The sequence below is a fragment of the Chelonia mydas genome, chromosome 13 (assembly GCF_015237465.2).
Source record: "Chelonia mydas isolate rCheMyd1 chromosome 13, rCheMyd1.pri.v2, whole genome shotgun sequence".
Taxonomy (NCBI): domain Eukaryota; kingdom Metazoa; phylum Chordata; order Testudines; family Cheloniidae; genus Chelonia; species Chelonia mydas.
Window position 1 is genome coordinate 39,927,909 of NC_051253.2, and position 14,312 is coordinate 39,942,220.

Consider the following 14,312-nt stretch of genomic DNA (forward strand, 5'->3'; position numbering starts at 1 on the left):
GAGGGGTACCAGCGGGGGGCCCCAGGGCTGAGCTGGCAGGGTCGGGAGTGAGGGGTACCAGCGGGGGGCCCCAGGGCTGGGTTGGCAGGGTCGGGAGTGAGGGGTACCGGGGGGGGCCCCAGAGCTGGGCTGGCAGGGTCGGGAGTGAGGGGTACCAGCAGGGGGCCCCAGGGCTGGGCTGGCAGGGTCGGGAGTGAGGGGTACCGGGGGGGGCCCCAGGGCTGGGCTGGCAGGGTCGGGAGTGAGGGGTACCGGGGGGGGCCCCAGGGCTGGGCTAACAGGGTCGGGAGTGAGGGGTACCAGCGGGGGGCCCCAGGGCTGGGCTGGCAGGGTCGGGAGTGAGGGGTACCAGCGGGGGGCCCCAGGGCTGGGCTGGCAGGGTCGGGAGTGAGGGGTACCGGGGGGGGGCCCCAGGGCTGGGCTGGCAGGGTCGGGAGTGAGGGGTACCGGGGGGGCCCCAGGGCTGGGCTGGCAGGGTCGGGGGTGAGGGGTACCAGCGGGGGGCCCCAGGGCTGGGCTGGCAGGGGCTGCGGGTCTGGAGTGAGGGGTACCGGGGGGGGCCCCAGGGCTGGGCTGGCAGGGGGCTGCAGATTGGGAGTGAGGGGCACCAGCAGGGCTGGGGGGGCAGAGGAAGACGCGGAAGAGGGTTGGGGGGGGCTCTTATCTCTCCCCCGCAGCAGGCGGCTCGGGGGGCCGGAGGGAAGGAGGCGGGCGGAGGGGTGCGGGGGGGCAGGACTCAGCTCCGTCTCCGCATCCTTCGCTCGTGTCCAGGCAGCGGCTCCCGCTCCTCTCCCGTCCCCCCCGCCCCGGTTCCTGCCCTCGCGCCCCCCACCGACCCAGGGTCCCCCAGGCCCAGGTAAGTCCCTGGGGGGCGTCTGTGGGTGTTGGAGAGCGGGGACGGGGGTCCCCCGAATCTCCTTCCCCCACTTCCACATTCCCCTGGTGTCTCTTCAGCTCCGGGGGGGAACCTGCGGGAGGATTGGGGGGTCAGGGGAGCTCGGGGGCTCAGTGAGGGGACCTGGGCTGGGGGGAAGTGGGGAGCGCGGGGCCTGGGGCTCTGGGAGAGCGCGGGGAGGTAAATGCGGGAGATCGAGGTGGGGGGGCCCAGGGACTGGGGGGGAGTCGGGAGGTGGGGCCCAGTCTGGGGGGTCGGAGTCGGGGGGGGGGGCAGGCTGGGAGCTGTTTGTGTTTCTCCTCCCTTGTCTCTTCCTCCTTTCCTCTCTCCAACCCCCCCCCCATAGGGTGTCTGGGATGGGGGAAACCGGGGGGGCAACGGCTCCCCCCCTTCTTTTGTCCGCCGGGCGCGTCCGGAGACATTAAATATTGACTGTGACAATCGCAATGGCGGGGGAGGGGACACGGGGGGGACACGCGGGGGGGGGGGCGCGGGGATCTTCTCCGTCTGTCTCCAGCGGCTCCGACCCTCATTAGCCATTTCGGTCACGCAGCCCGGCTGTAAATCTGCCTCCAGACCCACGGTGCCCTCACTCCAGACCTGCAGCCCCTGCCCCCCCGGCTCTGCCCCCCCCCCAGATCTGCCGGTGCCCCTCACTCCCGACCTGCAGCCCCTGCCCCCCCGGCTCTGCCCCCCCCCCGATCTGCCGGTGCCCCTCACTCCAGACCTGCAGCCCCTGCCCCCCCGGCTCTGCCCCCCCCCCAGATCTGCCGGTGCCCTCACTCCAGACCTGCAGCCCCTGCCCCCCCGGCTCTGTCCCCCCCGAGATCTGCCGGTGCCCCTCACTCCCGACCTGCAGCCCCTGCCCCCCCGGCTCTGTCCCCCCCCCAGATCTGCCGGTGCCCCTCACTCCCGACCTGCAGCCCCTGCCCCCCCGGCTCTGTCCCCCCCCCAGCTCTGCGGTGCCTCTCACTCCCGACTTCAGCTCCTGCCCCCCCGGCAATGCCCCCCCCGGCTCTGCCGGTGCTCCTCACTCCCGACCCACAGCCCCCAGCTCTGTTGGATTCTCTGCTGAGCCCTGGAAGCTCATCACACTGGACGTTGGTTTCTCTGCCCCCTTTGCTCACCCCTTGTGCTCCCCCCCCCCCGCCTGCTCACGGTGGATTTTATGACATCTCAGTGCTTGGAGGGGGAGGGGCTCTAGGGTGTCTCCCTCCATAGCTGAGCCCCGTGTCCCTCCAGGTGCCCCCCGATGGGGTAGCTGGGCGGGGGCCCATGGGCAGTGCCCCCCGCAGGAGGCGGCGTGAGTGGGCAACATGCCCAGCATCCTGGGGCTCCTGCTGACCTGGCTGGGGGGCTATGGCTGCGCCGGACGCCTGGGTCCCCCCTGGCCCGGCTCCCGGGGGGCCCCAACCCAGGGCTGGGAGCGCCCCCTGCTGAGATCTCGACGTAGCTGGGTCTGGAACCAATTCTTCGTCATCGAGGAGTATGCCGGCCCCGAGCCTGTCCTCATCGGCAGGGTGAGCGCCCGAACACCTGGGTCCCGTGGGTGGGGGGAGGGCCTGGAAATCTGGGTCCCGTGGGCATGGGGAGGGCCTGGACACCTGGGTATTCTGGAAGGGATGAGGCCTGGGGTCTAGTGGTTAGAGCGGGGGTGGAGCTGGGAGCCAGGATTCCTGGGTTCTCTGCCTGGCTCTGGGAAGGGAGCGGGTCCTTCAGAGGGCTGCAAGCCCGGACGCCTGGGTCCATGCGCCCCTCTCCCCACAGCTGCACTCGGACGTGGACCGGGGCGAGGGGCGGTTCAAGTATGTGCTGACGGGCGAAGGGGCCGGGACGGTGTTTGTGATCGACGAGCGGACGGGGAACGTGCACGTGACCAAGACCCTGGACCGGGAGGAGAAGGCCCAGTACACGCTGCTGGCCCAGGCCGTGGACCGGGCCTCGAACCGGCCCCTGGAGCCGCCCTCCCAGTTCATCATCAAAGTGCAGGACATCAACGACAACCCGCCCGTCTTCCCGCACGGCCCCTACCATGCCACTGTGCCCGAGATGAGCAACGTGGGTGAGTGCGCCCGCCCTGCGCCAGCCTGCCAGTGCCCCTCGCTCCCGACCCGCAGCCCACCCCCCTCACTGCGCTCTCCCCCCAGGGACACCCGTGATCCAGGTGACGGCCCAGGACGCCGATGACCCGAGCTATGGGAACAGTGCCAAGCTGGTGTACACGGTGCTGGAGGGGCTGCCCTTCTTCTCCGTCGACCCCCAGACCGGTATGGGCAGACGCCGCCCAGAGAGGTGGGGGGAGACGGGGTGAAGCCTGCTGGGGGGCTGGGATGCAGGTGGGCCATGTAGGGTTGGTGTTGGTTGCGGGGGAGGAAGTGGGGGGGGTGTGATATGGGGCCCCAGTGTGTCCATCTCCCATCCCCTGAGTGTCTGTGCCCCCCTGCCCCCTCCAACCCATCTGCCCCTGCTCATGGCTTCTGTGGCCTCCATCTGCGTGTCTTTGAGTGTCCTCCCTCAGAGCATACGTCCATCTCCCCATCCGTCCCTCCCTCTGTCCGTTCGTCCCTCCCTCCGTCCGTCCGTCCGTCTGCCTGTCCACCCGTCCCTCCATCCATCCACCCGTCCGTCTGTCCGTCCACCCATCCATCGCCTCTTCCACTCATCCGTCCATCCATCCACCCGTCCCTCCGTCCCTCTGTCCGTCCACCCGTCCATCCCTCCCTCCATCCACCCGTCCCTCCACCTGTCCCTCCCTCCGTCCACCCGTCCGTCTGTCTGTCCACCTGTCCCTCCATCCGTACACCCATCCGTCTGTCCGTCCACCCGTCCCTCGCCTCTTCCACTCATCCGTCCATCCGTCCACCCATCCCTCCGTCCGTCTGTCCGTCCCTCCACCCATCTGTCCATCAGTCCACCCATCCCTCCCTCCGTCCCCCTGTCCCTCCGTCCACCCGTTCATCCCTCCCTCCATCCACCCGTCCCTCCATCCGTCTGTCCGTCCACCCGTCCCTCCATCCGTCCATCCCTCCCTCCGTCCACCCATCCGTCTGTCCGTCCACCCATCCATCACCTCTTCCACTCATCCGTCCATCCATCCACCCGTCCCTCCATCCCTCTGTCCGTCCACCCGTCCATCCCTCCCTCCATCCACCCGTCCCTCCCTCCGTCCATCTGTCCGTCCACCCGTCCCTCCACCCATCTGTCCATCAGTCCACCCGTCCCTCCCTCCGTCCCCTTGTCCCTCCATCCGTCTGTCCGTCCACCCGTCCATCCATCCCTCCATCTACCCATCCCTTCATTCATCCACCCGTCCCTCCATCCGTCTGTCCGTCCACCCGTCCATCCACTCATCCCTCCATCTGTCTGTCCGTCCGTCCGTCCACCCGTCCCTCCATCCGTCCACCCATCCCTCGGTCCGTCTATTCCATCCACCCATCCCTCCTCCATCCCTCTGTCCATCCACCTGTCTGTCCCTCCATCCGTCTGTCTGTCCATCCGTCCAACCGTCCATCCCTCCATCCGTCCCTCTGTCCATCCACCCATCCACCCACCCACCCGTCCATTGCCCCCTTGGTCTCTGACTGCCCCCTCTCTCCCGTGGCAGGCGTGGTGCGCACCGCGATCCCCAACATGGACCGGGAGGCACAGGCCGAGCTGCTGGTGGTGATCCAGGCCAAGGACATGGGGGGCCACGCCGGGGGGCTGTCGGGGAGCGTCACTGTCACTGTCACCCTGAGCGACGTCAATGACAACCCACCCAAGTTCCCCCAGAGTGAGAGACCCACTGCCCCCCCCCCCCGGGTCCACTGTGGCCCCTCTGCCACCCCTGCCCCTTCTCCACACCCCTTGACTCCCTCTCCTGCCCTGCTCATGTACTCAGCCCCCTGCCCCCCACCCCATGCCCCCTTTTCTCCCTCAGCCCCGGGACCCAGCCTCACATATCACCCCCCACCCTGAATCCCCAAGCTGCTGTGCCCCCAACCCTCTCTACCCCCACCCCATTTCCCCAACCTCCCCACCCCCGAAACCACAACTGCTGTGCCCCATGCCCCTCCTTTGGCCTTTAACTCCCCCCCATCGCCCCTCACTCCCCCTTCCCTCCCCCTTTCACCTTCCTTCTGTTTACTGGGGGGGGCACTGGGTGTGTGCGGGCTCCCAGCAGAGTGGCGCTATGGGGTGCAGGGGGGTGCTGGCTATGGAGGGCTCCCAGCGGAGGGGCGCTATGGGGTGCCGGGGGTGCTGGCTATGGGGGGTCCCAGTGGGGGGCGCTGTGGGACACAAGGCTGCCTGGGGGGGCGTCTCTCTCTGGCTGACCCCCGGCCCCCCCGGCAGGTTCTTACCAGTTCTCGGTGCTGGAGACGCTGCCGCCTGGCTCCCCCGTGGGGCGGCTCCGGGCCCACGATCCGGACGAGGGGGACAACGCGAGGCTCCACTACCGGCTGCTGGACGGGGACGGGCCCTTCACCATCAGCACCGACCCACTGGGCCGGGACGGCCTCCTCACCATCAGCCAGGTGCCCCACCCGGACGCCTGACTCCCCGCGAGCCTCCCCTGCCCTTCCCTAGACCCTGGGGTCCCATCCAGCTACCCGCCCCCCCGCCCCAAGGTCCTGCCGACCTACCCAGACCCATCCCGCCCGGACACCAGGGTCCCGCTGTGCCCTCCATGGCTACGTGTCTTGCTGCCCCCTTTCCCTACCCCTCTTCCTGGATGCCTGGGTCCCTTTGCCATTCAGCTGCCCAATGCCCTCTTTCCCAGGCTGGGATCCTCCCCTCGGGGCCAACTGCTAACCCCCCCGTTCTCCCCCTGAGCCCGGCGGCTGACGCCCCCTGTCACGGGGTGCCCGGGCGATGCCTGGGACTGCTCCCGACGAAGCCAGGCAGGACTCTGGGGAGCCTCCTCTCTGGGCGCAGCCCGTCTGCAGGACACACAGCTCCCCCGGCTCCACCTTCCTGGGTCTGACCCTGGAGCATTCAGCCTCCCCTGCCCCTCCGGGCGCTTCCCCCAGCGAGTCCGCCCAGGCGGGGCCCTGGGGGAGCCAGAGGGTCCTGCCCCCCGACTCCGCTGTCAAACGGGACTTTCAGCCAGCCGGTAACACAGAAGGTTTCTTAGACGACAGGAACAGGGTCCAAAACAGAGCTTGTAGGTACAGGAAACAGGAGCCCGAAGTCAGGTCCATCTTGGGGCCAAGGAGGCCAGAGCCCCGTCTGGGCCCCCCTCCATTTCCCCAGCCAGCTCCAAACTCCATTTCTCCAGCCCCTCCTCTGGCCTTTGTCTCTTTTCCGGGCTAGGAGGCCACCTGATCTCTGTGTTCTCCAAACCCTTCAGTTGGCTCCTTGCAGGGGAGGCCCCAGGCCATCAGTGGCCAGGAGACGGGGTGTCGGCCATTCTCTGTGCAGACAGCATCACGCTGGCTCACTAGGGCTCTGCAGCAATCACACCCCCTTATCCCACCCCCGAGATACTTCAGAACTGCATAGGGGAAACTGAGGCACCTACACCGTATTCAGAGAGAACATTAAGAACAGTCCCACTTCGTCACACCCCCATCTCCCCCCGAGACCGACTGCTAACCCCCTCCTCTTCCCCCCACCCCGTCTTCCCCCAGCCGCTGGACTTCGAGCAGCGCCCAGCGTACACCCTGCGGGTGGAGGCGGCCAACACGTGGGTTGACCCACTGTACATCCGCCAGGGGCCCTTCAAGGACGTGGCCACCGTGCATGTGGCCGTGGAGGACGCGGCCGAGCCCCCAGCCTTCGCCCGGCCCAGCTACCAGCTGGGTGTGCCCGAGGACAGCCCCCCCGGCACCGTGGTGGGGAAGATCACAGCCTCCGACCTGGACACACCCAGCAGCGCCATCCGGTACCAGCCACACCCTGCAGAGGGCACTGGGGGCGGTGGCCATGGGGGGAGCTCCCAGCAGGAGGCACCATGGGGCACAGGGAGGCAGTGGCTGTGGGGGGAGCTCCCAGCAGGGGGCACCGTGGGGCACGGGGAGGTGCTGGCCAGGGGGAAGCTCCCAGCTAGGGGCGCCGTGGGGCACGGGGAGGCGCTAGCTGTGGGGAGAGTGCCCAGCAGGGGGTGCCGTGGGGCACGGGGAGGTGCTGGCCGTGGGAGAGCTCCCTGACCCCCCCCGATCTCTCGCTGCTCCCCCAGATACTCCATCCTGCCCCACTCAGACCCCGGGCGGTATTTCAGCATCAGCCCCCAGGACGGGACCCTCCGCACGGCCCTGCCCCTCGACAGGGAGACGCTGGCCTGGCACAACCTAACTGTGGTGGCCACTGAACTAGGTAAGGGGGGGCCCAGCCGGAGGCGGCTGCCCAGGGGGGCTGACACCACTGGGGGAGGGGGGGAGGTCTGTGGGGGCTCAGTGGGGGGCAGCTGCCCGGGCAGGGGGTGCTGACAGTTCTGGTTTGCCTTAGTATGTATTCACCAGCCTTTTCTCCCCCTCTGTGTCTGCGTGTTGGTGGCGTGGTGTTTGCATGTTGTTGGCGTGTTCTTTGTGTGTCGGTGGCGTGTGGACTCCGTACTCTCCCTGGTGTTTGGCCTGTGGCTGTGTGTGGGCTGTGTGTGCGTCGTGTGGCTGTGTATCGGGCATGGCTGCCCCGTGGGCTGCGTGTTGGTTGCGTGTGGCCCCGGCTCTGGCTGTGGTTTGCGTGTGGGCTGTGTGTTGGCTGGCTGGTGGCTGGCCCTGGATTGCATGTGGGCTTTGCGTGGTGGTGGCATATTGTTGATGCTTTGGGACTCGTGCACGGCTTGTGCATCGTTACCTGTTGGCCGCGTGTGGACTGACACGGGCTTTGCACGTGGGCTGCATGTTCTGTGTTGGCGGCATGTGTGCTGGTGTTGCTGTGGATCATGGCATGCTACCCGGTGTGTGGCGGGCGTGTCTCCGCGCGTGGTGGGCGTGTCCCCGTGCGTGGCGGGCATGACCCCGTGTGGCGGGCGTGTCTCCGTGCGTGGTGGGCGTGTCCACGTGTGGCAGGAGTGTCTCCGCGCGTGGCGGGCGTGTCCCCGTGTGGCGGGCGTGTCTCCGTGCGTGGTGGGCGTATCTCTGCGCGTGGTGGGCGTGTCCCCGTGTGGCGGGCGTGTCTCCGCGTGTGGCGGGTGTGTCCATGTGTGGCGGGTGTGTCTCCACACGTGGCGGGCGTGTCTGCGCATGGCGGGCGTGTCTCTGCGTGGCGGGCGTGTCTCCGCGTGGCGGGCGTGTCCCCGCTCGTGGCTGTGCTGGCCGCGTGCCCCTCCCCGTCTCTTGCTCCAGACAGCCCGGCGTGGGCTGCGCCCGTCCCTGTGGCTGTGCACGCCCTGGACGTGAACGACAACGTGCCCCAGCTGGCACCAGGGACCGAGCCCTTCATCTGTCACGGCGCAGCGCCAGGCCAGGTGAGTGCCCGGATGCCTGGGTCCCTCCCTGCCAGGGCCGATGGGGGTGCAGTGGGGGTGGGGGCTGGGAGCCAGGACGCCTGGGTTCACGCTCTTCTCCTCCCACAGCTGATCCAGACCATCTGGGCGCGGGACCGGGACGACGGTGGGGCCGGGAGTCGGGTGACAATTCGCTCCCCCCCGGGGCTGGGGCCCCCCAACATCACTGTGCGAGACAACGAGGGTGAGAGTGCCCCCCCACTTCCCCTCCTCCCCCAGCCCCCCATGCTGTCCCCCTCCCCCTCCCCACCCCTCCGCCAGCCCCGCCTCATTCCTGCGCACCTCACCTCTGCTAGCTGCCCCCCCTCCTCTGGCCCCCCAAGCTGTCCTCTGTCCCCGGCCCTCCCAAGGTCCCCCCACTTCCCCACTCCTCCACTCCTCCCCTGGTCCCCCACGCTGTCCCTCTCCCCCTCTGCTTACCACCCCTCCCCCAACCCCCTCACTTACTCTCTGTGTCTCCCCCCAGATGGTTCAGCTGCTCTCCTGCTCCGGGCCCCGTGGCTGCCCCCCCCAGGTGGGCCCCCCCTGCTGGTGCCCCTGGAGCTGGTGGATGGGGGACGTCCCCCCCTGACGGGCACCCCCACCCTGACGCTGAGCATCTGCCAGTGCCGGCCCGATGGCAGCCTGCGCTCCTGCCAGCCCCCCCCCGCCGCCCGCGCCCCCCCCGGGCTCAGCACTGCCGCCCTGCTGGCCATCCTGGGCTGCGGCACCAGCCTGCTCGGTGAGGGGGGTGTGGGGGGACGGGATGGGGGAGGGGCTCTGGGGGCCCGGCACTGACCCCCCCCTCAGTGCTGGCAGGGCTCCTGGCCCGGGGGGCCCCAAGGCAGGCATGGATGGAGGAGGGGAACCGGGGGGACGGGCCAGGTGGCACCCAGATAGGGGGGTATGGGAGGGCTGGGGGCAGGATAGGGGAGGGATGGCTGGGGTAGGAGGGGCTCTGGGGGCCCGGCACTGACCCCCCCTCTCCCCCCCCAGCGCTGGCAGGGCTCCTGGCCCGGGGGTGCCCCAAGGGCGGGGCGCGGGCAGCGCCGGCGGAGGAGGGCGAGGTGCGCGAGAACATCATCAGCTACGACGACGAGGGGGGGGGCGAGGCCGACACCCAGGCCTTCGACATGGCTGCCCTGCAGCGTCCACCCGCCCCCGGACCCCTCCCTGGCCCCCCCGGCCTGGCCGCCTGCCTCGCCGCCCGCCTGGGACAGGCCGACGCGGACCCCCGGGCCCCCCCCTACGACTCGCTGCAGGTCTACGGCTACGAGGGGGGGGACACGCCCTGCGGCAGTCTCAGCCCCCTGGGCTCCTCCTGGGGGGGCAGCGAGGGGGAGGGGGCGACCCTGGTGAGTGGGGGCCCCTCTTTCGCACCCTGGCCGAGCTCTATGGGGGCCCAGAGGGGCCTGCCTGAGGCCACGCCTACCTCCCAGCCACTCCTGAGAGGCCACGCCCCTCCCTCTGGGTCATGCCAGTATGGCCACACCCACCTCCAGCCATGCCCTGGGCATGCCACTTGACCACGCCCACTTCCCGGCCACACCTGCAAGGCCACGCCCCCCTCCCTGTAGGTCATACCAGCAAGGCCATGCCCACCTCCTGGCCACACCAGTGAGGCCACGCCCACCGCCAGGCCATGCCATGGCCACTCCTGCAGGCCCACACACTCTCCTGGCCACGCCCCCAAGCAGGCCACTCCCACTTCCAGCCACACCCCCTTCTCAGCCCCCAGGGCATGGCCGGGGCCATGGGGGAGTGGCTACATATGGCCATGGCACGCACCCCTCCCCTGCTGCGCCTTGCCCCCTCTCAGTGCTTCGGCCCCACGGCCTCCCCCGCCCCAGCTCGGCATTTGTCCTGTGTTCCCCCCCATGGCCGCTCGCCCACTGTGACTGACTGTGACCCCCCGCCCCCAATTAATGCCATATCCAGCCCCCCCATCAGGCTGAGACCCCCAACGTCGCATCCTGCCGCTGCCCCCAGCCAGGAGAGCCCCAGGAAATCCCAGGGGATGAGGGCGTGGGCTGGACCCCACAGATCTAGGAACCTCCCTGATCCACCAGACCCCTGCCCCCCCAAATCCACTAGATCCTCCTGCCCCCCTGATCTTCCAGACCCCCTGGATCCACCGGACCCCCTTGACCCCCCTTGGATTCTGCATTGGGACTTTTAATCCCACTGGATACTGGGGGGGGGGGGTGCCATTGTGTAGGGTGGGAGGGACGTACGATTGTGTTCGAGAAGAGGGGGAAGTGTCCATGTTATAATTTCCTAATAAACACTTTATTTTGTAAACTACAAACCTCTGCCTCATTGCGGCTCTGGGAGGGGAGTGGGCTCTGGTGGTTAGAGTGGGCGGGAGGGGCTGGGAGCCAGAACTCCTGGGTTCCCTCCCGGCTCTGGGAGGGGAGTGGGGTCTGGTGGTTCGAGCTGGGGGAGGGGTTGGGAGGCAGGACTCCTGGGTTCATGCAGGGCCCGGGGGGCGATGCTATAATGACTGTTCTGCCCAAGTGTCTTTGTCTCCAATTTAATTTCTATGTAAATGAGAAGGGGAGGGGGGCCAGCAGGTCCCCCCCCCCCAACAGTAGCAAAGAAGGGTGGGGGCACTGCTCTGCTGGCCCTTCCCCCCCCGCTCTGCTGGAGCATGAAGGACCTGCTAATGGGGCCCCCCTGAACACTGGGGTCCCCCAGAAAGATGGGGAGGGGGGTCAGCAGGGGCTGGTGGGACAGAGCAGAGCAATGGGGGAAAGAGGGGAGCGAGAGATGGCGGGTCAACATGAGAGCAGGAGGGAGGGAGTGGGGCAGGGACAGAGGGATGAAGGGAGTGGGGCAGGATGGAGGAAGTGGGGCAGGGATGGAGGGAGTGGGGCAGGATGGAAGGAGTGGGGCAGGGACAGAGGGACGGAAGAAGTGGGGCAGGGACAGAGGGATGGAGGGAGTGGGGCAGGATGGAAGGAGTGGGGCAGGGACAGAGGGATGGAGGGAGTGGGGCTGGACGGAAGGAGTGGGGCAGGGACAGAGGGACGGAGGGAGTGGGGCAGGATGGAAGGAGGGGGCAGGGACAAAGGGACGGAAGAAGTGGGGCAGGGACAGAGGGATGGAGGGAGTGGGGCAGGATGGAAGGAGTGGGGCAGGGACAGAGGGATGGAGGGAGTGGGGCTGGACGGAAGGAGTGGGGCAGGGACAGAGGGACGGAAGGAGTGGGGCAGGATGGAAGGAGTGGGGCAGGGACAGAGGGACGGAGGGAGTGGGGCTGGACGGAAGGAGTGGGGCAGGGACGGAAGGAGTGGGGCAGGGACAGAGGGATGGAGGGAGTGGGGCAGGATGGAAGGAGTGGGGCAGGGACAGAGGGATGGAGGGAGTGGGGCAGGATGGAAGGAGTGGGGCAGGGACAGAGGGATGGAGGGAGTGGGGCAGGATGGAAGGAGTGGGGCAGGGACGGAAGAAGTGGGGCAGGGACCGAGGGATGGAGGGAGTGGGGCAGGATGGAAGGAGTGGGGCAGGGACAGAGGGACGGAGGGAGTGGGGGTGGACGGAAGGAGTGGGGCAGGGACAGAGGGACGGAAGGAGTGGGGCAGGATGGAAGGAGTGGGGCAGGGACAGAGGGACGGAGGGAGCGGGACTGGACGGAAGGAGTGGGGCAGGGACCGAGGGACGAAAGGAGTGGGGCAGGGATGGAGGGAGCAGGGCTGGATGGAAGGAGTGGGGCAGGGACGGAAGGAGTGGGGCAGGGACCGAGGGACGGAGGGACAAAGACGGGTCGGGCAGCTGGCCGCGTGGCAGGGCCGTGGGGCAGTGCAGTCGGAGGGGGAGCGAAGCAGCCGAGCGGAAGGAGGAGTCGGGGGGGGCCCAGACCCTGCCGCCCCCGGACCCCAGTTCAGATCAGGGAGTGACATGCCCAGGGCATGGCTGGAATAACACCCCCCAGCAGCCAGGCGCGTGGGGCTCCCAGTTACTCCAGTCCCAGCCTCGCCTGCAGGGGGCGCCGTGGGGCGGGGGATGGAGGGCTGGTGCCAGATGGGGAGATAAACATGGAACACCCCCCCCCCCCGCCATACGTCTCGGCCCCCAGACACCGCACTGCCCGGCCACAGCCGCGTTTATTGCTCATCTGCTGCTTTATTCCAGTTGCGGCCACAGCCGCCTGCGCCCGGGGCTCCCCTGCTTGGGCGGTCCCTGGGGGCCCGGCAGGCTGCTTCGCGGGAGGCCAGGCTGGGTTATGCCGGTCCGGCGCGGGGCTGCTGGAGCGGGGTGGGTCCAAGGCGGCTGTAGTCACGGTGCCCGGCTGCTTTGCGCTGCTCTAAGCTACGTCGTGCTGCTGAGCGCTGGTCCGCGCCGATTCATAACGCTCCAAGTCCGTTTGTCCTGGTGTAGACGGGCTAATGATGCTCCAGGCTGGTTCCTGCTGGTTTATACTGGTCCACACTGGTCTGCTCTGCTCCCTCCTCCTCCTCGGTGGGCCCCAGTGCCCGGGCCAGGCCCCCCAGCTCCCCCACGTCGCCGCGGGACACCCAGACCCAGCCGCTCCGGCGCACGTGGAAGACGTCGACGCAGCCCCCGGAGTAGGCGTCGCGGCGGGCGGCGTGGGCCACGGCGCGGCGGGCGAGGGCGTAGGCGGCGGCGGGCGGCATGTCAGGGCGGTAGGCCCCGTCCAGCAGCCCGTAGGCGTAGGGCGAGCCGGAGCCCACGGCCACCACGTCCAGGGGCAGGCGGGTGCCGTCGCTGTAGACGTACCAGAGGCCGGGGCCGGCGCGGTCCCAGCCGCAAAGCGCCACGGCCACGCACAGCCCGCGCCCCCGCCACGCCCGCAGCCCGCCCGCCAGCAGCGCCGCTGCCTCGGCCACGCCCGGCTCCCGCCCGTCCTCCTGGCGCCGCAGGGCCAGCTGGCAGCGCAGGGCCCGCAGCCACGTGGCGCAGTCGGCCGAGGTCCCCGAGGTGGTGGCCAGCAGCCGGGCGTGGACGGGCAGCACCTTGCGGGAGGCCGGGCAGGCCACGTAGGTGCCGCAGGACGAGCGGGTGTCAGCTGCTGCCACCACGCCCTGGGCCAGCCGGAAGGCCAGCGTGGTGGTGCCGTGGGGCAGGGGGCAGGGGGTGTCAGCAGGCACCGGGCAGGGGGGTGGCAGGGGCCACGGGGGCGGCGGGGAGCGGGGCCGGCAGCACAGTAAGTCCTGCAGAGCCATGGGTCAGCCAGGAGAGTGGGGCGGGGAGGGAGGGTACCAGCAAATATAGGGGGACGGGGGAGGGGAATGTTGCTGGGGGGAGGGGAGACAGTGTCATTGGGGCAGGAGAGAGTTGGGGGGAGGGGGAGCAGCGCTGGGCGGGAGGGAGCCCCCCTGTCGGTCTCTGATTCCCCCCCACCCAGACGCTGCCTTGTCAGCTCCTGTCACGCTCCATTGCTCAGCCCGGCGTCCCCCCACCCCCACGCCGCGTCCCCTGCCCAGAGCTGGGGGCAGAGAGAGACACACAGGGGATGTGTCAGGTAACAGCACCGGACCCCTCGCCCCACACCTACCAGGGCTGGGGGGCCGCAGGCGAAATGGGGGTGTCTCCATGCTCAGGAGGTGAGTGGCAGCACATACACCCGAGGTGGGGAGGGGGTTGCACATGCACAAGGGGCTTTGCACTCGCACAAGGACTTTTGCACGGTCTCAGCGGGGCTTTGCATGCCCAAGGCGTTTGGAGGGTCAGGGGGGAATTGGCACACCTGCCATCTGCTTTCCACGTGCCCAGGTCCTTGGCACACCCAAAGGCATACGGCCAGGTGCAAGGGGTTCTGTACAAACCGGGTGGAGAGGCACTCAGAGGAATTGTACATGGGTCATGGCAGAGAACTTTGCACACTCAGAGGGGATTGTGCACATGCATGGGGGGGCTGGTGTGTTTTGGTCCACACAAGGGGTAGCTTGCACACAGAGACGGGGAGCCTGAGAGGGGGGCTGCACCTGCATAGGGAGCCACTGGCTGCCGTGCAAACAGGGCTGGCCCAGCCCCAGGCATTTTGCACAC

The 14,312-nt window shown here is 68.9% G+C and overlaps 2 protein-coding genes across 2 annotated transcripts; one reads left to right on the forward strand and one right to left on the reverse strand.

Annotated features, from left to right (window-relative positions):
- Positions 1-731: 731 nt before the first annotated feature.
- On the forward strand, positions 732-10,554 carry CDH24 (cadherin 24). The gene is given in 13 exon segments (XM_037877120.2): positions 732-856; positions 2,138-2,415; positions 2,663-2,957; positions 3,043-3,162; positions 4,500-4,667; positions 5,228-5,409; positions 6,505-6,758; positions 7,053-7,189; positions 8,161-8,282; positions 8,391-8,505; positions 8,788-9,042; positions 9,297-9,637; positions 9,640-10,554. Coding segments are annotated over 12 exon segments (2,274 nt in total). The 5' UTR covers positions 732-856; positions 2,138-2,211; the 3' UTR covers positions 9,721-10,554.
- A 1,354-nt stretch (positions 10,555-11,908) lies between these two features.
- On the reverse strand, positions 11,909-13,486 carry PSMB11 (proteasome subunit beta 11). Its single transcript, XM_037877030.2, has one exon. It carries the CDS (start codon positions 13,484-13,486, stop codon positions 12,686-12,688), a length of 801 nt encoding a protein of 266 aa, XP_037732958.1. The 3' UTR covers positions 11,909-12,685.
- Between the last annotated feature and the right edge of the window lie 826 nt (positions 13,487-14,312).